The sequence below is a fragment of the Budorcas taxicolor genome, chromosome 25 (assembly GCF_023091745.1).
Source record: "Budorcas taxicolor isolate Tak-1 chromosome 25, Takin1.1, whole genome shotgun sequence".
Classification (NCBI taxonomy): Eukaryota; Metazoa; Chordata; class Mammalia; order Artiodactyla; family Bovidae; genus Budorcas; species Budorcas taxicolor.
This window is the reverse complement of record NC_068934.1, coordinates 44,286,061-44,309,300: the sequence shown is the minus strand read 5'-3', so window position 1 is coordinate 44,309,300 and position 23,240 is coordinate 44,286,061. Positions and strand designations below refer to the sequence as shown.

The 23,240-nt window shown below is 51.0% G+C and overlaps 2 protein-coding genes across 3 annotated transcripts; both read right to left on the bottom strand.

The window, feature by feature from the left end:
* Window positions 1-3,730: 3,730 nt before the first annotated feature.
* Window positions 3,731-5,155, bottom strand: TIGD3 (tigger transposable element derived 3). Its single transcript, XM_052662537.1, has one exon. It carries the CDS (start codon window positions 5,153-5,155, stop codon window positions 3,731-3,733), a length of 1,425 nt encoding a protein of 474 aa, XP_052518497.1.
* A 4,138-nt stretch (window positions 5,156-9,293) lies between these two features.
* On the bottom strand, window positions 9,294-22,161 carry DPF2 (double PHD fingers 2). 2 transcript variants are annotated; one of them, XM_052661591.1, is made up of 12 exons: window positions 22,059-22,161; window positions 17,547-17,707; window positions 17,055-17,162; window positions 16,567-16,730; window positions 15,660-15,752; window positions 15,419-15,497; window positions 14,868-14,909; window positions 13,730-13,867; window positions 13,474-13,602; window positions 13,221-13,333; window positions 12,644-12,725; window positions 9,294-10,604 (listed from the first exon to the last, which is right to left on the bottom strand). In XM_052661591.1, the coding sequence occupies exons 1-12, from the start codon at window positions 22,088-22,090 to the stop codon at window positions 10,528-10,530; spliced, it is 1,218 nt and encodes a 405-aa protein (XP_052517551.1). In that variant the 5' UTR covers window positions 22,091-22,161; the 3' UTR covers window positions 9,294-10,527. The 2 variants fall into 2 exon arrangements, with proteins under 2 accessions (XP_052517551.1, XP_052517552.1); XM_052661592.1 differs by lacking the exon at window positions 14,868-14,909.
* Window positions 22,162-23,240: the final 1,079 nt, after the last annotated feature.

The following is a 23,240-nucleotide window of genomic DNA, read 5'->3' as shown; positions in this document are numbered from 1 at the left end:
AGTGATGCTTCCTAAGGCCCACTTGACTTCGCACTCCAGGATGTCTGACTCTAGGTGAGTGATCTCACCATCGTGGTTATCTGGGTCATGATCTTTTTAATATAGTTCTTCTGTGTATTCTTGCCACCTCTTCTTAATATCTTCTGCTTCTGTTAGGTCCATACCATTTCTGTCTTTTATTGTGCCCATCTTTGCATGAAATATTCCCCTGGTATCTATAATTTTCTTGAAGAGATCTCTAGTCTTTCCCATTCTATCATTTTCCTTTATTTCTTTGCATTGAAAAAAATGATTATATATATTAAAAAAACAATCCAAAAGAATTGTCACAGCTGAAGAGAACTAGAAGGTAGATGGGGAGTGATTTCTCACAGGACAATGCAGATATAAGAAGACAGGGAACCGATCTTTCTGCTTTGGGGATCTCTGCATCCCACATTCATCACCTCCATACTGATGCTGATGATGAATGTAACAACAGCAATAATTTCTATTGTGTGCATGCATGCTCAGTCGCTTCCAACTATTTTCCGGCCCCGTGGATGGTAGCCAGCCGGCTCCTGCATCCATGGGATTTCCCAGGCAAGAATACTGGAGTGGGTTGCCATTTCCTTTTTCAGGCGATCTTCCTGACCAGGGATCAAACCCTTGTCTCCTGCATTGGCAGGAGGATTCTTTACTACTGAACCACCAGGGAAGCCCTCTCCAGAACGCCGTTATTTTATTTTCATCTTGCACTTATTGCTGTCCAAAATGACCATGCGGATTTCTTTACTTGTCTCTTCTTTATCCCCTCTACCAGGAAAGAAGGGCTTAGTGAGGAAAATCCTTTCTATTTTTCTCTCTGTCTTGTTCAGCACTAGCTTCAGGTCCTGGAACAGGACCCACTTCACAAGCAAAGCATTCAGTAAATGTCAGTGAATGCTGCTTAAATGAGCACATGGAGCCACCCAGGAAGAGGTATGATACCTGGTAACAATACAAGAAAGGAAGACGTAATGGACCCATTTTAAAAAAAGGAAAAAAGAAAAGGCTCTGAGATGAAGTCAATGAGAAAACCCTATGCTGTATCCCGCTCCTCCAACAGGAATAGGGATCCCTGGTAACAGAGCTCATCCGTCCCCTCTGTTACTCTGGTCATGTCTTTACAGATCCTTTAAGTTTTGGCTTCAACATTCAAAGAGTTATGTCAGAACTGGAATGACTTCAGAGAAAGGACAACTTAAATATTTGAGTACAGGCAGGGGGACTTCCTTGGTGGTCCAGAGGCTAAGATTCTCACTCTCAGGGCAGGGGCCCCAGGTTCCACCCTTGGTCAGGGAACTAGGTCCCACATGCTGCAACTAAGAGTTTGCACGCCTCAACTCAAGACCCCAATGCCGCAACCAAGACCCAGAGCAGGGAAATAAATAAATGTAAGGAAAAAGGAATGAGTGCGGGTAGGAAAGCAGAATCTGTGGGGAAAGGCGGATGATTTGGGATCTTATGCTGGGAATGGAAAGCTGGCAAGAAGCTTCGGAACAGTTTACGAGTGGACCGTGACATACCTTTGTCTCACTGTTGAGCAGCCAGGCGTGGAGGTGGTCAGTGAGGACGATGAGCCAGACTGAAAGAACAGTTGGCCTTTATTCACTGAGGTGTCCCTGTGAGGAGCAGAAAAAGGCACCAGCTCCCCAGGGGCCCATTTTCACCAGTCTGGAGGGGAGGGTCAGATGGCAAACTGCTGAAGGGGCTCCTTCCACTTTATGGGCTCTGGGGGTCAGAGTTGGGGAGGGACGGAGAGAAGGGCTGGGAGTGAAAGACGCTTCATCAAGGTGGAAGAAGTGTCTCAGCCCACAACCCCAGTAAGGATCCCAGTAAGACCCAGTAAGGGTCTTGGCTGAGGCCCCATGGGGAGCGGCCTGGGCTGGAGATGCACAGCTGGCCTGTGTCCTTGCCAGCGATGCCCCCAGAAAACTGCACTGTGCTGGGTTGATTCCTGCAGTCGACCTGAAAGGCCACATGTACGATTTCTGCCAAGAGCTGGACTCCTCACCAGCCTGAGTCTGTCTGCGTCCAAAGTCCCGATCCTTTCCAGGTAAACCATCCCCTTCCTGCCCTGCTCCCTTGATCTGGCTCTGGCTGCCCCATCTCTCACGGGGACCAGTGAGAGTTTCTCTTCCTCTAGGTCTCACATCTCTGACCCATCCTCCACATCTGTTTTCTAGAACCTTACAAATAACCTGAAACTCTTTGGGGGTGCCCTGCCACTAGGCTCGGTGGGCTCCAGGCCCCTCCTGCTCCCCCTGGGCCTCCCTGTGCGCTCTGGGAAAAGCTGCCTCCATGCGCGCTGCCTTTTGGCCAGGACTGTCCTTGTCTTTCCTGTCTGTCTGTCCCTGACTCTCCTGTCTGTCTGTCCTTCATCTGCAACTCAAAGCTCCCCTCCTCCGGAGGCTTCCTAGGCTCACAGCCCTGTGCACACGCCTTTAGGATGACCGTTAATCACACTCCACTGCCACTGTCTGCAAGGTCCTGCCTGGCAGGGACACGACCTTTGCAACCTTTCCCTCAAGAAACCTTGCTAAAGAGATGTGAAATAATCAGATAAATGGAAAAAAAAAAAAAAAAGAATGAATGAATGACTTCCATGTTCTGGCTCCTTCTGTTTCCCTAGAATGTTCCTAGCCTGCCCCTTTTTCTTTCTCAGACAGCACCCCAATAGAGATGAATTCACCAAAGAGAGGGATGATCAGAGAAGCAGAATGTCCTGGGAATCTGTCTGTCTGTTAGCCCATGAGGAATCTTCATGCCCAGGGTTCCTGCTTGCTGGAATTCTGGGAGAGGATGTTCACTCCTGGTCATTCTCAGACAGCTCTAGACAGCTGCATGGCAGCAATCTCTGGCAATCAGTTTAAAAAATCTGAGTCTTGGGACTTCCTTGGTGATCCAGTGGTTAAGACTTCGCCTTCCAATGCAGGGTATGAGGGTTCAGATCCTGGTCGGGGAGCTAAGATCCTGCATACTTTCAAGTCAAAAACCAAACCATAAAACAGAAACAATATTGTAACAAATCTAATAAAGACTTTAAAAGTGGCCTGCATAAAACACAAACAAAAAAACCTGAGTTGAAAGTTTCTATACCCTCCTCTCATGAAAATAATGGGCTTCCCAGGTGGCGCAGTGGTAAAGAATCTGCCTGCCAATGCAGGAGATGCAAGACGCCGGTTCAATCCCTGGGTCGGTAAGATCCCCTTGGGGAGAAAATGGCAACCTACTCCAGTATTCTTGCCTCGAAAATTCCATGGACAAAGGAGCCTGGTGAGTTACAGTCCATGGGGTCGCAAAGAGTTGGACATGATTGAGCACGCATACGCACATGAAAATAAAACCTTGGCCTCTTTTCTGATTAAAAGCTTTATTTCCAGAAGCAGAACTGTTTTGAACACGAAGTTCAAGGGGTCGGTCTGTCTGTAAATTCCTATTCCACCTTCCTAAGTCCCAGCCTCCACTGAGGTTCAGAAACTACGCAGCTGAGCTTCACTGCCCTACCGCCCTGTCTTTAGACTCTCTTCTCTAGGGCTTGGACAACTTTCACTCAGAGCCTAGACCTGGTCTCCCAACTTGTCTCCCTGCAACACCTTTCACAAAAGCTCCATTTCCACAGGAAAGAGACCAGCCCCCAACCTGCCTTTTGAGAGATGGCGTTTCCATGGGAAACAGCAGAGGAGGGGACTCCGGCAGGAAGAGCCCTTCACAGGCAGCAGAGTCGCTCCACCCCCTCTTCACAGGCATAGAAATTTTCAAATAGCTCCGGGGTGGTGCCACTGCACTCCAACCACCTCCTCAAGGTGCCCAGAGCCCGGAGGGCATCAGCCTTGGTGGGCAGGGGCTCGAAGCTGTCCTCTCCTCCCCCCGCTTCATCTGCAGGGCCCACCTCCTCTTTGCATGCTCCAGACACAGGCTCCTCACTCTCCAGATCCACAAAGCGGGAAAATTCCTCGAGGCTCAGCCCACCAGGGACCTGCAGCACCTCCAGCACCTCTGAGGCTTGGTCCTGGGCCAGTGGCGTTTTGCCGGGAGCCAGCCCTTCCCGAATGAAGCTGCTCACAATGAGCTGGAGAGGCACCTTGGCCCAGGCCGCTGCTGCCATGTGCAGAGCGTCCAGAACTGTGATGCCCCCCCCAACCTCAGCCAGCGACGTGCCAGCCCTCTCGCTCTGGGCGGCAGCCAGCTTGCTCAACAGACGCCGCCGGTAATGGGCCTTAAACGCCCGGACCACGGAGCTGGGCAGGGGCGGTGTGGGGTTCGCAGCAGACAGAGGCAAGAGCCTCATGTGGCAGAGCCCAGGCAGGCCTGCCACCTCCTCCACCACTCGGGCAGCCATCAGCAAGGCCACCTGCCGGCCCTGCCGCCCCATGTCCCGATCGAACTGTGACAACCACTCCGACCAGGGGATGGCCAGGTCAGGGTGGTAGGAGGCAGGCAGGGCCTCGCTGCTGACCCCAAAGAAGCATCGTGGGGCAGCCTGGGGCCCACTGACCAACAGCCGCCGTTTCTCTGTGCCCCTGCTGTTGGCACACAGCAGCACCTGCACCCGATCACACGTACCCACTCTGCCGGGCACTGCCCGATACAGCAAGGGCACTTCAACACAGCCAAAAATGTCCTCTGGGGAGAAATCTTTAAGAGAAAGAGGCAGCTGGGCCTGGGGAGTGGGAGCTGGGGGAGGCGGCTCAGGGGGGAACGGAGGTGCCAATATGTGGCGGGCCCCGAAGCCCACGTTGTTTCGCCGTTTCCAGCGGACCAGCCAGCCGATGCTGGGCACAAAGTCCTGGCCCAGGATGTCGGCCAGCTCCTTGGCTTTGTGGAGCAGCATGGGCCCCGTCACATCCCAGGCCTTGGCCCGGGCAATGTGGTACCAGCAGAGCAGAGCCTCGTCGATGCCGCTGTACTTGGACTCCCGCTTGCGCTTGCGCTCCCGGTTGGCCGTGCCGCTGCACCAGTCCGCCAGCAGCTTCTCTTTATTCTTGCAGATGCGGGAGATCTGAGGCTGGGAGACCTGGAAGCGCCGGGCCACCTCCGACTGGGACATCTTGGACTCATCCAGGAGTTCCAGCACCTGGATCTTCTCGGCCAGGGACAGGGCGTGAAGCTTCTTCTTGCCACACAGCTCCATGGCCTCTCAGCGGCACCTGGGCGGGGAGGAAAGGGTGAGCAGGGGACCGACGGTGGAGGCCACGCGGGTTAGGAGAGGAGCGCAGCAAGGAAAAGAGAGTATATGGGGCAGGGAGACAGGTTGGTGTGGAGGGGTGGCGGGGGGGCAGTCCAGGGAAGGCTGGACCAGCTGGGAGAGGGTGAGGGTACCCTGGGTAGGAGGTGAGAAGGCTGGGCTGAAAGGAAGGGAAAAGGCCAGGCTGGGTGGGCAGTGGGCCGGGCACTGATGGGAAGAACGACAGAATGGAGCCTGGAGGGGGTGGCCCCCTGGTCAGAGGGAGAAAGGGGTCCGCGGGAGAAGGATGAATAGAGCCGAGGGGACAGCTGCAGAGACAACAAAGGAGCGTGGACGGGGGAGGACAGGGGGCTGGGGCCGAGGCGGGCAGGTGTACGGGATAATCAGAGCGGGCGGGAGGAACCCCCAGGACGGGGAGGGGGCGGTGGGCCTAGGCTGAATTTAGATGAAGATGTTGGGGGCAGGGTGGTGGAGTGAATGAACAGAGTTGGGGGGACAGGTGTACAGACGACAAAGAGGGACGGACTAGGGGCTGAAGAAGCAAGTCTAATTTGGGGCTGGGTCCTGAGCAGGAAAGGCTGGGCCGGGGTCCGGCCTGGAGAGGGGGTGGGTGGGAGCACAAGGCCGAAAGGCAGGTGCACAGGCGACAAAGGGCAGGAGGGGTTAGGAGGCCGCAGGCAGCGAGAGGGGCGGGTTGTCCTCAGCGGAGAGGCTTGTGGCCTGGGAGGGCGGAGGGACGAGCGTCCGGGACCCAGGCAGGCCAGGAGTCGGGCTCCGCAACTCGGCCGGCCTCTCCCTCTGGTGACCCGGAGTCCATCGGCAGGGCGGACCCAGTCATCTGCCTGCCCGGCCTCCCCGCCTCCCTGCTTCCAGCCCTTCCGCTCCGCACCCACCTCAGGCGCTCGTCCCGCGGCTGCCGCCCCGGTCCCAGCCCTGGCTGGGGCCGGACTCTCGAGCCCCTCTCCCGGCGGCTACCGGAGAGCAGGAGAGGGACGCGCCGAGCGGACAGAGGGGCTGCGCGGGCGGCGGGCGCGCGCACCCTTTGCGAGCAGCCCGCGCGGGGGTCTCTCCAGGCTGGGAAGACCTCGGTCCGCCGCTCAGCTCCCACCCGCCGCAGCCCCGCCCCGAACCAATTAGATTGGCCTTCGGTGGAGTCGGTCCCGCCCCCGGCTAAGTCTCATTGGACATTGAGAAAGTGGCGGGTCGTCAGGTCCCCGGGGGGACGGAGCTTTCTGCAAGAAGGGGTGGCGAGGCGGAGACTGGTCGCGGCGGGAGTCCTGGATGCGCTGCCAGCCTCAGAGGACCCGGCCCTCAGAGCCTGACAGGACTCGGCAGCGTGGACGCAGGACGTCTTCCTGGCCGTGACCCTAGGCAGCTTCCTCATCTACCAAACAGATTTCGTTCCTCTCACCCAGTGGTCTTTAAAAAATAGAAGCAGGTTATAAGCCACACAAAAGATGTTACCATGGACAGCACTGACCTCAGGTTGGTCAGCCAAGGTACAACAGCCTGTTGTAGCCACGCGTTCTGGGAAACAAACTCACTCAGAAGGACAATGCAGATAGTGGAGTGCAGTTTATTACACCAGCTGGCCCAAGGCAGAGTCTCCTCTTAGCCAAGGACCCCGACCTGTTTTTGTGAAAACCTTATATATCTGTGAAGGAGGAAACAGAACAGGCTTCATCTTGAAAGCAGGACTCCATCTTGGGCTGGACTGTGGACTTTGAGCGCTATGCCCAGTATCTATGGAAACGACTTACCAATTGGAAAACCAGACCCCCGGGTGGAAGAGCCCCAGGGCTCGTACCTAGACTCTCTGTCGCCTGAACGAATACCCTAATTATCTGTATAATCCAATGGAATCATAAATTTTATTATGCTTATTGGGGTATGACCACAGGCCTATTGATAATTGTCCACTGTTAACTACCTAGGCTTAAGGCATATGAATCATGGGTTAACTTTGATTGTATCTTTCTTTTCCTTTGTTCAGACTAGTTTCAGGGAATTTGGGGAAGTGGGTTTGGGCACGTACACTTAGGGTATTTAAGGTTTTCACAAAAACTGGTCAGGGTCCTTGGCTAAGAGGAGACTCTGCCTTGGGCCCCCCGGTGCAATAAACTGCCCTCCACTATCTGCTTTGTCCTTCTGAGTGAGTTTGTTTCCCGGAATGCGTGGCTACAATACCCTAAGTGTATCTGCCCAAACCCACCTCACCAAATTCCCTGAAAGGAAAAGAAAGATACAAAGTTAACCCGTGATTCATATGCCTTAAGCCTACATGGTTAACAGTGGAGAATTAGCAACAGGCCTGTGGTCATACCCCAATAAGCATAATAAAATTTATGACTCTATTGGGTTACACAGATAATAAGGGTATTCTTTCAGGTGATGGAGAGTCTAGGTATGAGCCCTGGGGCTCTTCCACCCGGGGGTCTGATTTTCCAATTGGTATGTCGTTTCCATAGATACTGGACATAGAGCTCCAAGTCCACAGTCCAGCCCAAGATGGAGTCCTGCTTTCAAAATGGAGCCTGTTCTGTCTCCTCCTTCAAGACTACTTGCTTGGGGCTAGTTGAGTTAGGGCACGTGGAGATTAATTTTTTAGTTTTGGTACCTTTTGGGCAAGACTCAAGTTCCTAAAGTCAAGATTTAGTAGTATTCCTTTCCTTGGAAGACTTCACTTCTTTGAAATCCAATAGACTTTTTAACCCCGCGTCTAGAGTGCCGAATCCTCAGCTCTAGCCTGCTTTCCTCTCCCTTCATAGTCAATTGGAAGGCTGGGGCCACAGGTGAGTCCCCCTTCTCACAGGCTTTCCTTCCCATCCCATCCCTGATCTCTCTTCCATCCTTCTATGTCCCATCCTAAATCCTCCTTCAGCAACCTTTCCAAATCTCAGTAATGCAGGGTTCTCATCAGCATTCTCATCTTCTCCACTTACTCCACCTGCAAGGATCATTTCACTGCTTTACTCCCTCTGCTCTAGGCCTACTTCCAGATACAGACAGGAGAATGGGGGCTGTGCTGTGTCCCTAATACAATTCCAAACTGGAGCACCCGGCTTACTTAACTGAGCACAGGGGCCTGGGCCACTCTGCCTTCCAGGAAGAAACAAGCGGCTTTCAGGCTGGCCCAGAAAACCCTAAGCGTATTTCAGGGGGTTCATAACTGATTCATACCTTTCACATGTTGGCTGCAGGGAAAGCAAACTCACTTTTGTGCTCATAAATCTGTCTGGAGGAAGGCTCTGGCACTGCATTGTGGGCTCACTCACACTGCATTCAATTAAATGAATGAACGCCAGGCAAGTAAGGTTGGGGTCTCTCATCTCATGTTCATGGCTTACGCAAAAAGTCCTGTGTCTCATCATGATGTCATGAGTCTTCCTGTCATTCTATTTATATAATAATCAAGCTTCTGGACCTCTTTTTAAGTATCTTAAATTGCAAGGTCAACTGTCATAAAGCTGTCATTACTTGCATGTACAAATCCAGCAGAATTTCCCCCAAAGACACAAAAATACAGAAACAAACAGGATTCTAAAGTTAAACTACTATTTTAAAAAATTACTTTTGCCTGCGCTGGGTCTTCATTGTTCCACAGGTTTCCTCTAGTTGCAATGCTCCGGTTTTTCACTGCAGTGGCTTCTCTTGCTGGGGAGCAGGGGCTCTAGGGTGTGTGCCTCAGTAGCTGTGGCTCCAGGCTCTAGTGCACAGGCTTACATAGTTATGGCCTGCGGGTTAGGGTTAGTTGCTCCGAGGCATACAGAATCTTCCCAGACCAGGGATCGAACCTATTTCTCCTGTAATGGCAGGTGGATTCTTTACCACTGAGCCACCAGGAGTGCCCTCAAATTTTGAATTAATCAAAACAACTTCATTTTTCTAAGAAATTGTCATAACTTAATTTACATAAAAGATTAAAACAAAGTATCCAATTTTGTATCAACTTAACCTACTAAGGTTAAGCAAAAATTTTAAGTTGGGTGAAAAGCTATGCTTCAAAACATTTAAAAACCACTTTTGGATAAAGTGGCCGTAAACAGGAAAGGAGATCTGGAGATAAAAGAATCCAGCAGAAGGCTCTGTGTAAAAATGTTTATTTGTACTAATGCTTAGAATATAGGAACTAAGGAAAGAAAGAAAAAAAAGACACCTCAACTCCAAAGTGACAGTGAATTAGGGCCTGCCCACAGCCAAGGGGAAGGACATTCCAGGCTGTCCTGGGATGAACAGTCCCCCCTATTACTTGAAGTGTCACCAGGCAGAAAATTAAAGAATCAGGGTGTGAAGACCTTACCAGCTGCTAACAAGTATGCGAGGGAAGAAAGAGATGTCTAGGTGGCTTCCCCACGACCCAGGAGCCAGGATACACAGAGCAGGCAGCAGAGGCTCCCAATTCAGTTAAGGGCAGGAGCTGAATGCCCAGGTCCAGGAAGAACAAAAAGGGGATTTCGGAGGTAGGCTTTTTCATCAAGTTAAAAAACAGGCACATTATCCAATATCTCCCAGTGGCCCCCAAGCTTCTGGCCTGGCCCTGTGATGCTTCCCCTCTCCCCACAAAACCAAAGGGAATAAGGAGGGGGGCGGGGCAGAAGACAGAAAATAACAAGAGTGGGGAATGCTTCAGTCACTAGAGACCAGGGCCTGTGAGAATGAGACAGGCAAGCACAAGGGACAATCAGGGTGAGGCTGCTACTCCCCCTGGGGTAAGTTGGTGGGAACGCGGTAGAGCCAGGAGCAGGACCAAGAGCATCCTGGCTCAGGTAAAGGATCCTGGGCTGCAGGAACAGAGGGCCGCAGTAAACCACTCTGGGGGAAGGAGGCGGTGAGGCTAAGCAGCATGAGGGCATGGCCAGCTGCTTGCCAGCTTGCTCAGTTCTCACTCCCAGCTGCTCTGGCATATGCCCCAGTCTGACTCACCTTCACAGGAAGGGAAAACCCTGGGACCAGAGTGGAGGCTGAGCTGAGAGAAGTGAGCTGCTCTCCCACTCTTTCCTGGAGGACACTGCTTGAACCCTGTGATCACCAGGGCCTCGGCCCAAGGCAGACAGAGTGAATGCTCTTCAGGGATAGCAGGGAGAAGCTGGGCCCACAGCTATGCCCTGGGGCAGTGTGCCGCTCCGTTCTCGCTGAGGGCCTGGGGCCAGAGGTGGTCAGAGCTACCACCTTAGCTTGCTGCTGCCAAAGGCAGGTTGGCATGACCACCCTGCGATTCTCTGGACTTGAGAAAGAGAGGGGGAAGGGAAAGTGGGTATGAAAAACAGAGAGGAGGAGAGAAACAGCCCTAGATGTATGAGGGGTCAGGGGTGGCCACATCAAGAGGAGTTCTGATTCTGGTAGATAGAAGCTTTTTCCTTCAACAGGTCCAGACACAAGTGGCAGCTCCAACTTCCTGCAGAGAAGCATAGAGGGTTAGGAGGGCTCCACACAATCGTCCCCTGCTGTCCTTCGACCTCCACCCTGCACCTCCAGTGGCAGACCTGGCTACAGGTAGGACTGGAGATGTGCTGCAGCAGCAAAGTTTCAGTTATCTTGAGCAGGGACAAGCTCTAGGTTTTCAAACAGCAGGAAAAATAATTCTCAATGGAGATGAAAGAAAGAATCACCTGGAGGCCTATTTTAGAATACAGATTCCCAGGCCCTCTGGGCCCTATAATTATAATCACTAAAGAGGACCTGGGGAGACAGAGAACTTTTTTAAAGCAACTGAGCTTTAAACTTGTGATTACAGAAGAGCAAGACTTTTGTTCTCATGACCCCAAAGGCTAGAATAAAGATCATGAATAGAGGGTCTAGAGAAACCAATACTGATTCCACAGAAGACAGTTTTCTGCAAAGCCCAAAGACAGAAGAGAAGGGCTCGCCACCATCACCAGGTGTCTGAGCAGAGGCTGAGGACCCAGTGAGAGGAAAAGGGGGCCAGCTATGATGATGCAACTTATTGTGACCCAAGTCTGGTTTCATTAAAAAAAAAACAAAAAAAAAAAACAGGAAATAATATTCCTTATAAGCAAAATAACTGGTTTATTTTGCTCATTTATTAATTCTTGCTACAGCTAAATTCTTCTATGCCTTCTTTTTTGAGAAACAAAATTAGCCCTTAATGGCTCAAAACTATAAACATAATTGTACATATGTGTATTTCAACATCATTCTGAGGGAAAGAACCCATAGCTTTTAACAGCTCTTCAGAGGTGACTCTCAAAAAGCTAAGGTCCTTTCTAATCCAAAGGTCAATATATAGCAGTTGATAAATTTTTTCTGTAAACTGCCGGACAGTGTTAACTACTTTAGGCTTTGTGAGCCACACAGTTTCAGTCATTTTTTTTATTTTTTAAAAAAACTGTTTAAAAATGTGAAAATAATTTTTAGCTTGTGAGTTATGTATGCTAGGTTCAGCCTGGCTTGGCCTGGGGTCATAGTGTGGAACTCCTGGCCTAGAGGCTAGACCGCCTGATGGCTCTGGCGGGCACTCCCCAGCTGCCTGCTGTCTACCACCGCAGTGTCTGACAGCACTTCCTCAGGAACGCCTTTCTACAGTTCATGCAGAATTGTGCCTGTGAATTGGTATTTTATGGTTAAAAAATAATAAAACACAAAACATGCTACTTCTCCCTAAATGTGGCCTGACAGATAAAACAAATAAATGTGGTATGACAGATGAAAGATGGAGGGAGTGCTTCCCTGCAGCTGCTAAAGGACCCTCAGATTTTGTTAGTGGCATCCTCCTCTAGGGGGTGACAGCAGTCTGACCTACACTGCAAGTCAGCTCACATCAGGCAGTGAGCTACTTTCTCTCGCCTATAATGCTGGCCCACATCCTCTGCCACACTAACAGCTCCTGGGCTTCATGTACTCCTGAATAAGCTTCTGAATTTCGATAAAGGAGGGACTTCAGCACAGAAATCTGGTAAGAGGACTTGCAGAGAGGTAGCCACTTTTTGGTGTCCCCAGTGGTTTCATCGAAGACCTTCCATAAATTTGAAGCATCTTACTAAGCACTGTTGGAGGGCCAGAGCAAACTGTTCAGGTCCCAGGTTCAGCTCCCTCTCCCAATTGGTGGAAATGAACACTCAAATCTGTGAGGCATGGAGTGGTGAAACCAAAGTCCCTCACTGGACAAACTATGACTGAGTTTTGTAGGCTGGTTGAAGGATAACAGATCTCTCCTTCTGGTAATTATTTTCTGCTCAGCATTTGTTTTCTTTCAGGCTGTCCGTTTTCTGTGGCTGTGCATGTTATCTGGTGATAATGTACAAACGCTAAACCCTAGAAGTTGCATGCTAGTAAAGCACTCTGAACTGAGTGAAGGCTAAGAGCCTACTCCCTAACCTGGAAAACTATCACTGATACAGAAATACACTCACTGTGTAAGTGATTTTCAAGTCACTAATAAATACTTGTTCTGAGTAAGAGTACAGGGAAACCTACCTTCAGGAGGCTCAGACATGGACGGGGTTAGACAATACATGTGGTAGCCACGATCGCAGTCATCACAGAAGAGCAGCTGGTCCTAGAGGAGGTGAGATGGAAGAGGAAGGGGGAGGTGAACGACTCCCCTTGGCTGGGCCGCTGGGAATGGGTTAGGAGGGCTCTTCCAAGAGGGGCAGGGGCAGATGGCAGGAACAGATGTGGGACCCTCTGGCCAGAAAACCACTGCTGTCCCTCTCCATCCAGGAAGTCACTGTCATCCCACTGGGACCCCAAAAGCCTCAGAAAAGACCTCTCTATCTGTATCAGTTATTCACTTACTCTAACAGTTAACCACACTACTGCATGGAACATTCTCTGCAGAGAACAGTATGAAGATGCCACTCATTTCTTTGCTAACTGTTTGTTCACACAAGCGTGTGAAGCCCATGAAAGCAGGGACGTTGTTTAGTGTCCTTCGTGCCTAAAACAGGGTCTGACACAAGGCAGATACTCAGTGAACACCTGCCAAACAAATCACAGTGCCCGCCGGTGGGAAGGAGAGGGAAGCCGAGCAGGAGCGGGCGGGGGCACGCACGTCGTTCTCGGAGGTGCCACAGATGTTGCAGCACTTGCACTCGATGCACTGCCAGCGGTAGGTCTTCACCGCTGCCATCATCACGGGGGTGAACTGGAGGCAGGACGGGTGCCCTGTGGAGGAGAGCGGGCAGGTCAGGGCGCTGAGGACTGCAGAGCAGCGAGGGGGCCCGGCGAGGGCAGCCACCGGGATGCTGGTGAGCCACGGGCCCTCAGGGTCTGGGTGCCGCCAGGGGCTGCACTGGCTCAGATACCTGAGCGGCCACAGTCAGAGCAGGACACCAGCTCCTCGGGCTGTCCTGTCTTCTTGTTGATCTTGGAGTCCCCCAGGCAGAAGTCGCAGTAGTTGTTGGGCAGGGCCAATCCATCAGGACCCTTCTTGGCTATAACAAGAAAGGGAAGAACTCAGATAATACCCAGGCGGGCCTCTGGGTCTCCTGACATCCCCGCAAGAAGGGTTTTTCACAGCTAAGCCGACTCCTGCTTGCCTCGCCCCTGACACCAGCTTACATTTCTGCTCCTCGGACCTCTGGGAAACGGGGGTGGGTGGCTGTGAGTCTTCCTTGTCCTCGCCCTCCTCCTCAGCCAAGTGGGAGTGGGCATAGTGGTAACTCAGGCCTGGTCGGTTCTTGTAACGTTTTCCACAAACTGAGTGGGGAGAAGATGGCAGAGAAAGGTGTTAGGATCTCAGGGTACCTCATCCCTGCCCCTCTAAGCTGTGGGCTCCACCTGAGGCAGAGGTAACCGCCCCCATCAGCTCTGCTCAGGGACAGACCTTTACTGAGAGCCGCCTCCCCATGGCCAGGAACAGCAGGCCCAGGGGTCTCAAGCTCCCACGGCTCCTCCACTTACTAAAGCCCAGAGCACGGCCACCTCTGCTCCTCCACTCAAGCTATCTGGGAGACTGAGCCGTTGCCTTCTGCCTGCCTTGGGAAAGGTCAGGAAGGAAAGGGACCTTCCATAGTATTGCAATAATTCTGCAATAATGGCAGGCAGGAGGAAAGCTAAGACTCTAAACTTTTTTATCCTATCAGTAAATGTAGGCTCATGCTACGCCCTACATACAACACAGCCCACCGCTGCCCAAATAAAGAAGTAAGGGTGGATCTCTTGGGAAAAATCTATCAACTGAGTCTGCTGGGGTAGCTGTCCCCCAGAGAAACTCAAAGACATGCACACAGCAGTGCTCTGTCCAACCAACAACCCCTCAACCACCAAGGAAAGCAGATCCCCACGAGGCACCCTGTACCTTTGAGCAGTGATACCAAGAATAATAAGGGGTGGCAGGAAAGGAATGGGAAAGGGATGGGAAGGGTGGTGGGATGGTGGGGAACGTTAGCTGACCACCACATGTCTGTTTTGGGGAAGCAGAAGCAGAGGGATCTGGGACAATGGGTCCCTCAGAATGCTTCTAAAGCCACCCCATGCAGTGGGCCCAAGCAGCCCTAGAGCAACGTGGTGGGAGACAAGCAGGGAGAGGCAGCTTCTGGGACTGTGAGGAGTGGACTGCAACAGAAGGGCCAGGGCTCCTCTCTCCATGCCATTCCAGGGACCTTAACACTAGCGTCACAGATGAGAAAGGCAGGAACAAAGGGAGAAGGGAAAAAGGGATAGGAAAACCAAAAGTCTGAGAAGTTGAGAGAGCTACCTCTCTGGGGCGCTTTCGAGGTATGCTTTTGTTTGAAACTATCTGAAAGACAGAAAGAAAAGTCATGAGAAGAGGGCCTTGGTACACTTGAGACAGGTACAGCAGCAGCAGGAAAGCAGAGCAAACGAGAGAGAAACCCCAGCGGCGACGGCGGTCCCAGGGTGGATGGACAGAAGTGGGGCGAGTCAGAGAAAAGGGGAAGAGGGAACAGACATTGGAAAAGTCAGCGCTGGACTCCTGGGGCCTGACTTGATTGGGGCCAGCAGGCCCAGATGTCATCTACTGAGAGGCCAACTTTGCCTGCTGTGTGTCCCTCATGGGCACCCCCACCCCAGAGGACAGCAGAAATCTCCCCCAGAGCATGCAAGGCTCACCCATCATGCAGCAGAGGCCTGGGCCTCTCAGGGATCTCAGAGGGAACCAGTCAGCAGGCAGGACAAGAGTCCAAGCTTGTTTTACCACTTTGAGCAAGAATACAACCTTCCCTCCTCTCATATCCCGAGGAGCTGGGTCGAAGGCAAGGACTACCCACCCACTCGTGAGGCACTCACTGTCACAGGCATAGGGTTTGTCCCGATCCTCCAGGATGGAAGCGTCCAGCTTCTTACGGGCACTGCCCACACCTTTACTCTGCAAAGAAGAGCAAAAAGATGCCCTTACTAAGGTGTCTGGGCCTGAAGAGTTATTCTCCTGGTAGTGGCTGCTAATCTCATTCAGTAAGGATGATGGCAACAAGAAGCAGTAAGGCAGTGGGACTCTGCAGGCTCCCCAATCCCCTGGGCTGCCCCTCACCTTGGACTTCCCCTTGCCCCGACGCTTGGGAGTGTCTTCTTCATAGTCCTCATCATCAAGGTCATCCAGGAAGTCATCTGGTTCTAGGATCCGCTGAGTAGACAGGAGGATTAGGATGGGCAGAAATGAGAACATCCAACAGCTCCCCCACGTTGGGACTGGCCAAGGTTGCCAGAACCGCCTCCATGACCCAGCGGCTCCACTCCAGCCTCACTCCTCACTGCTGTTCTTTCAAGGCTTTGGACTCTCCTTCCTCTGGGCCTTTCTTCATGTTGTTCCCCTAGTCTGGAATGCCTTTTCCACCATCTCCAAGTAGCTAAATCAAACGCCACGTTTTCATAAAACTTTCCCTGATACCCCAAGTGGCATGCCCTCTCCTGCCTCTGATCTGCCACCTAGGAGCATGTCAGCAGCGGTTCCCTTCCAACACCTAACATCCTAGAGTTAAACTGGAGCTATGCTGCTTACTTGAGGCAGGTTTTTCTTTTCCTAATGTGCTGTAGCGCGCCACCCCTCCTTGTGAAATCGGCAATGGTACCTATTTCCTAAAATTGTAGACACTGCAGAAAATGATGGAAAAGCGCTTAGCAGTGCCTGACATATTTTTACGTACAGTTTTCGCTTCCTTGTTGGCAGAGACATCACCTAGGTAATCCCAGGCACTAAAAAAACTCGGGTGGCCACAGAAGATGAGAGTCTATAGTTACTAGAAAAGGAGCTGGCAAGACGGGATGGTGACAGTGCAGCCCGTCAGTACGCAGTGCTCATTAAGGAATGGAGCAGGCAGAACAGCAGGGGCCCCTCCTGGCCCATAGCTCTTGCTTCTATCCTGATTACTGGGTGGCCTCGGATGAAGAGGAGACTGGTTTCCACCACAGTTTCCTTAACCATAGTGTTAATCGTGTACCTTCCGTGCTCGACTGTTTGTCACAGGAAACTCGCCCAGGCTGTCATCATCAACTCGGGGATCGGGGGCGCCTCGCTTCTCCAGGGGGTCGGTGCGTAACAGAGCCTCTAAACTACTGCCGTCCTGAGAGATCAGCCCCTCCTTCTTCAGGGTCTGGTCTGTGTCTGCGGGCAAGGTCAGGAGGAGGTGAGGCTCAGAAGGGCTGAACGCAGATCTGCCTGACCTACAGTGTCAGACCAATCACAAGCCAGTCACTGTCTTCTGGTCTCTGGCTGCCCAGGAACCAAGATGCTTTCATTTACTTGGCACCATAACTTATCTGTTTACTTGTCTCTAAACTATTAGGCTGAATTCTTTACAGAAAGACTCACATGTCATTCATTTTAGTATCTTCAGAATCTAGCACTGGGCCTGGTATGTAACAAGTGATTAGCAGGCCTCTGACTATGCAGCAGGGTATATCCCGCTCAGGGAGGACTGTGCTTCACCTGGTTTAATAGATGGGAAAGAAAGCCTTGGATCCTCAGGAGGGTGGGCTCGCCGCTTTTTCCGCCAGCGCCGGGCAGGGTAAGAGTACAGCTGCCCAGAGGCCAATCCTAAGGAAGGAAGGAAAAGAGAGAAATCAAACCCTAACACAGCTCTAGAAAAGAGTATCAAACACTTTCTACACGAGTAGCGTTCTAGAGCAAGGGAGGAATATGGATGGTGAGCACCTGGGGCTGGAGGAGGCATGGCTTACGGACAAGAAAACAGATAAAGCTCAGGAGCCTTGGCTAACACATAGCTCTCCAGAGCCCAGCAAGACCCTGAGCAGTGTAGCCCTGTGGACAACAAAAGGTGTTTCAACCTCTCCAGGCTTCTAATCACGGGAAGACCATATGCATCCCTGGGTGGAAAGCAACAGGGAAAACCTATTCAGCTGGCTCATCACCTAAGATGAGGAAGCTGGTTCCTCCTTGGGCTCCTGAGTGGATTCTCACCTGGACCCCGATGTCGCTTTTCCATCCAGATATAACAGTTGCTCTGGGCTACTCCCGTCTGTGAGTCCAAGAAAGGCAGGCGTACGCTGCGCTCAGCACAGAGGCGGGCGTTGTAATTGTGGCACTGCTCCATGGCATCTTTGTAATACTGCTCCCCAAGGCTTCAGGAAAGACAAAACTCAGGTGTGACTGCGCACGTGTGTGTTTATGTGCTGGGCTATCCCTTTCCCTTGCCATCTGCTTCTCTAGAAGGCTCAAGGGACTGGGAGAATGTCACTCTGCTTTTATTTGCTTCCATTTCTACCTCATGGGACACCAAACCCCTTCACTAGGCAATTATGAGGAAAAGTACCTTACAAATAAATAACCGTCAGAGCGCATGATTGCACCCTGTGTCTAATCAGTCCTTAGTCTAACCCACAAAGAGGGGAAGAAAATAATGTTTGTTCTGTGCCTCTCATGAATCCAACCCTTTGGTAACCAAAGAGCTACTTATCTTAACCCTCAGGATTCTGAGAAGCTGAAGTTACTCCTGTTTACAAATGAGAAGAGTTCAAAAGATCTGGGGGGACTTACTAAAGTTTATCAAACTCCATCTATACAAAGAAATTCAACTTAGCTATAAGAAAAAAAGGAAGCTCTTCATGTACAAACATTAAACAATCTCCAAGATAACTACAAAGAAAGGCGGGGCGGGGGGGGTGGGGTGGGTACAGGGCTGAGCAGCGCTATGGGATGTCCTTAAGTGGTGGAAAAGAAACTGTAGGAGTCCAAGGAGAAAAACCAGGTGACCAGGGGACTTTTTCCTCTGTGCCATTTTATATCTTTTGAGTTTTAAACTAGGTATTTGCAAAGTAGCTAATTCTATATACTAACTTTACAATCAATATAAAACATTTGGAAATATGTGAACACCCTTGAAGCCTACTTTCTACTGAGTACCATTACACTGATACAAAACCTGTTTGCAGAAAGGCCTATTCTAGACCCTTCTCCATTCTCACACCAACAAATTTTTTAAGAACCTTTTTGAACTCAAAAGACCTCCTTTGAAATTTGAATTTTTTAAGAGTGATTTCACTTTGACTTTTCACTTTCATGCATTGGAGAAGGAAATGGCAACTCATTCCAGTATTCTTGCCTAGAGAATCCCAGGGACGGGGGAGCCTGGTGGGCTGCCCTCTATGGGGCCGCATAGAGGACTGAAGCGACTTAGCAGCAGCAGCAAGAGCTTTAAAAAGCTGCAAAACTGCAGTGCCAGGAGTAATCTGGTTCTAAGAAGCATGTATACAGAACCAACCTTGTTCTCATCCTTCAGGGTTTAACAAGCACAGTAATACTAGAGCTTAAACTAACACAATTCACATTTATATATTCGAGCAAACTTTTTCTTTCTTCGCACTACGTGGCTTGAAGGATCTTAAAGTTTGCCAACCAGGGATTGAACCTATGCCCTTAGCAGTTAAAGCGCCAAGTCCTAACCACTGGACCGCCAGGGAATTTCCCTTGATTGATCTTAAAGTAAACAAACTGAGGGCAGATGATTTCTTTCCCACAATATCCTCAGCACCCATGAAGATGTCTGGAATATGCTGACTCAGAAGTAAAAAGATCAGGCTTGGCTGCAAGTCACCACATATATGGACATTTAGTCAACCCATGTGGATCTCAGGTATGCTATTGACTAGGGAGGCTGAACTAGATAAGCTCTGACATATTCTACAAGAGGGAGACTCCAAGCATCAGAAGTTGAACACAGTAAATCTCTGTGGCTTATGTTCGTAACTCAAACTGCAGCAACAAACCCTGCTCTGGAATCGAAGAGGGGCTTTCATGGGGCAGCCACTGAGGCACAGCTTAGAACGTTCCCAGCAACCAACAAAGACACACACTGCACGCAGGCAGTGACATCACAAGATAGTCTGGCTTGATTCAATGGGCTGTAATGACTGTAATTTGAGGTAGGCATGAAGCCTGTGCTGGAGAATAAAGAGAAGTAATAGGCTCATATTTGCTCGCCTTTAGGAGGCAGCCATGTCCTCACTAAACAGAGGAAAATTGGATAAACAAGGCTGAGTGTGGCAGCGCCTTTGTTTCTGCTGATGGAAATTGATACTGACACTGTAAGTCAGATGGAAAGAAGGGCTAGACAGGCTGAGAATTGCAAAGTCAGAGCAAGGAGGCTGGAAACTGTCGGGGGTGGGGTTGAGATATGATGAGAGATGTTCTGTCAAAGCTCCGGTGAGTTAAATGGGATTTCAGAAGGTGGGGCAAACTGCATTGTGAGTGAGAGAGCTGATAACGAAATACAAGTTGGAGGAAGAGAGGATCTGCTGAGGATAGAGCAAAAAAGAATGAGAGCGCTCTCTTAAGAATCTAAGGCTCCTACTACAAGAAATTTTAAGCTAACATTCTCCAGATCTTGTTACCTAACTCAGAGGATTTCAGCAACCACAGCTCTATTATACTATTATTTTGCCCTGTAAGACCTCTTAAAGATTGTTTCAATTCTGACACCACATTTGGGAGGGATGGAGAATTTACAAATAGGAAAATTCTTCTCCCAGAACAAGATGCAAGTCAGAAAAGATGAGCTAGTAGCCCTGACCTCAATGTAAAACCTCAGCAGTCAGAAGACTAGGCACACCGTGGTCAAGAAAAGCGTCTCTTTACAGGATGAGAATGGTACAGGAAGACTGGAAGTCTCTTTTTAAAGAGCAGGTTCTGTATGAAAATGTATTAACTGTGGTCCACAGCTCTTTACAGCTAGACTGAGGAGCAGAAAGTTGGTTATTTATTACTGGTACTCAGGAATCAGCAGTTGGTGACCTTCACTATCTCTACAGATCTTTAAAGAGAAATAAGAAGTCAAGCTCTATTTAAACGGGCAACCCCTCACTTCCAATATTGCATGAAAGGGTTGGTGACCTTATTTCTCAGATGAAAGTCTTCCAACGTAAACAATCTCACTACATAAAACTCTTAAACCTAGGCAAGTTTTGACATTCCCCCATTACAGTAAGCTTTCCAAGGTAGAAGCTTTGATTCTTTTTTGCGAGGCATGAAACCTGTGTAAAACCTCCCTTCACAATGGGACAGGGGCAGTCAACAAAGAGAAAGACAGGGAAACAAAGAAAGAACATCTGAGTCAGTATGGATAACATATAAATGGTAGATCAGCAGCGTCATTTCTAAATTGAGGGAAATGTCAGCTTGGAGAGAGTGCTGGGGAAACTGAAGTGGGTAGATCAGAGAGAAAGATAATAAATAGTGCTGGGAGTAGGGGTGGCTGAAACAGGCAGCAGGATGGAGCTGAAAGCATGTTAGGAAAAAAAAAAAAAAACCCACAAGGAGAAGGCACTTAGCTTAATGGAAGTGGGAAAGCATTCTCAAAGAAAAGGCTCCAGGCAGGGGGAGGGAGAGAAGCAATGTACTCTTAGAAAAAAGGCTCTTGGGAAGAGTGGGGCTCAGCCTACTACAAAGACAGTTGAGAAGCTATGTGACCCTTAGAAGAGTTCCCAAACCTTTTACCTTCTCACCCAGTCAAAATCCAAAAGCCAAGCTGCACAACTGGTCACCTCATTTTTCCTACCCCTGCACCAAGCCAAATGTGTCCATTAAAGAGCTTGCTGTATTGGCCGACGGGGGTGGGGGTGCAAGAACCCATTGGAAAACTCATTGAGATTCTTCTTCGGGGAGGAGGCTGGATTAAATCAAGTCCCAAAGCATCTTTAACTCACAGCTAACAGGCCATTCTCAGTCTGCCAAACAACCATGAACTTTAACTTTGCTTGAAATCTGCCCAGTCCAAGAGTCTTGCAGAGCGAAGACGGTCGACCCAGATGCCCCTCGGGGCGGCCAGGGCGTCCTGGACTGCGTCCGTCCAGTGCCCACTTTCCGATGGCTGGGACTGGCCGGCGCCAAGCCCCTCTTCCCTGAAGTTCTTTCCCTCTGGATCTTGCTCTTCCACAAATTCTCCCCAGGAATATTTTTGGTCTCGGGTACCTGATACTCAAGGACCACCCCACCCCCGCCCCCGCCCGCCCAGGAACGTCACGGGGCTGTTCAGAACAAAACAGCCCCGAGCGCTTAACGGCGCCAGGGCGGCCGAGCCTGCTCCTCCGGGGCCCGCTGCGGGCAGCCGACGGGGAGGGGCCGGCGGCCAGGCTTCGCGGGGGTCGGCCCCGCTCTCCCGGACGGAGGCGAAGCCGGGACCGTGTGCCGTACGCAACAAGGGCGCCATACTCTGGAAACCTTCCGCCTGAAGGAGCGCCCAGCCCCACAGGGAGGCTGCCCGTCAGGGACTCCCGTGTGCCCCCCTCAGGGCCTCCACAAGTTTCCAAAGAAGCGCAACGTCTTTCCCGAGTCTCCTGTTGCCCTCCCCTCTAGGAGTCGCAACACGGCCTCTCTGGGCACGTCCCTCTCTCCGCCTCGTCCGTTCCCACACCGCCCCCTGCTTCCAGGTCCCTTACAAGACCTCCCAGCCTAGAAGAGAAAGAAACGGCCACTCACAGCTTCACTACATTTTCCACCACGGCCGCCATCTTCCCGGCTTCTCTCCCTCAGGCCGGGAGGCCCGGAGCCCGCAGCGCGCAGGCGCTGGGACCGCAGAGGGAACCAATTGCCTTGTCCTCTGCGCAGGCGCCACCCGGGCGCGTGCGCCCGAGAGCGAGCGACGGAGAATGAGCTTCTGGCCGGTTCTCCACGGCCTGGAAATCCGGGGACGAATGCGCAGGCGCAATGGAGGCGGGCGCGCGCCCCGAGGCTTCTGCTCCAGTTTTGCCTCATCCGTTTAGTGAGAAGGTAGAAGGGAGAGGATCTCACCAGGTCCATAAATGAGAAGGTGAGAGGTTGGTGAGAACTGGCAAGCCCAGAGGTGGTCTAGATGGAGGTCATGCATCCTGTTACCTCGCTGACCTTTAACCTCGTGGTTAATAACCCTTTGCCCTCACGTACAAACTCAGGGTTGGTGGGTAGCCGAAGGTAAGAGCAGTGCACGCTCCTCTTGGGCTGCCCACTTTAGTGAGAGAAATATTAACTCCAAGAACCTGGCAGATCTTTGGCCTGAATATTGGGGTCTGACAAAAGTCCCCCCACCTTCCTGCCACCAACTTAATTGATCCCCACCTCTTCTCCCCTGCTTCCTACCGCTAAGCTCTTGTCCTCCTCTGAAGAACTTCTCTCCTGCCACTTCCTCTCCTGTACCATTCACTTCTCCTTCACTATTGAATCATGCAAATTCATCTGCAAACATGGCTTAATATCCTCTTTAAAAAATATCAGAGCCCTTCCTTAAGCCCTTTCTGCCTTTATCACCCTCTTTCTTTTCACCCTTTCAGAGCACATATTCTTGTTTATACTTCCTATCCCTGCTGATTTATTTCCAAGTGTCTCTCTGCCCAGTTTAATGGGGATTTTGTTCTCATCAGTTCATTGAAACATCTAACAAAGACACCACGATCTCCATTTCAACAGATTTCGAGATCTCCCTGTCTTTATCAGCCTATCAGCCCCCATGACAACACTGGCCAGTCACTTCTTTTTCAAACTCATCTCTGAGACACACACTCTCCTGGCTGTCTGCCTATCACACTGCCAGCTCCTTCAGCTTCTTTTGCTGGCTCTCTGTCCTCACATCTACCTAGACCCATCAGAGTCCCCAGGGCTTGGTCTTTGATCCTGGTAATATGCCGT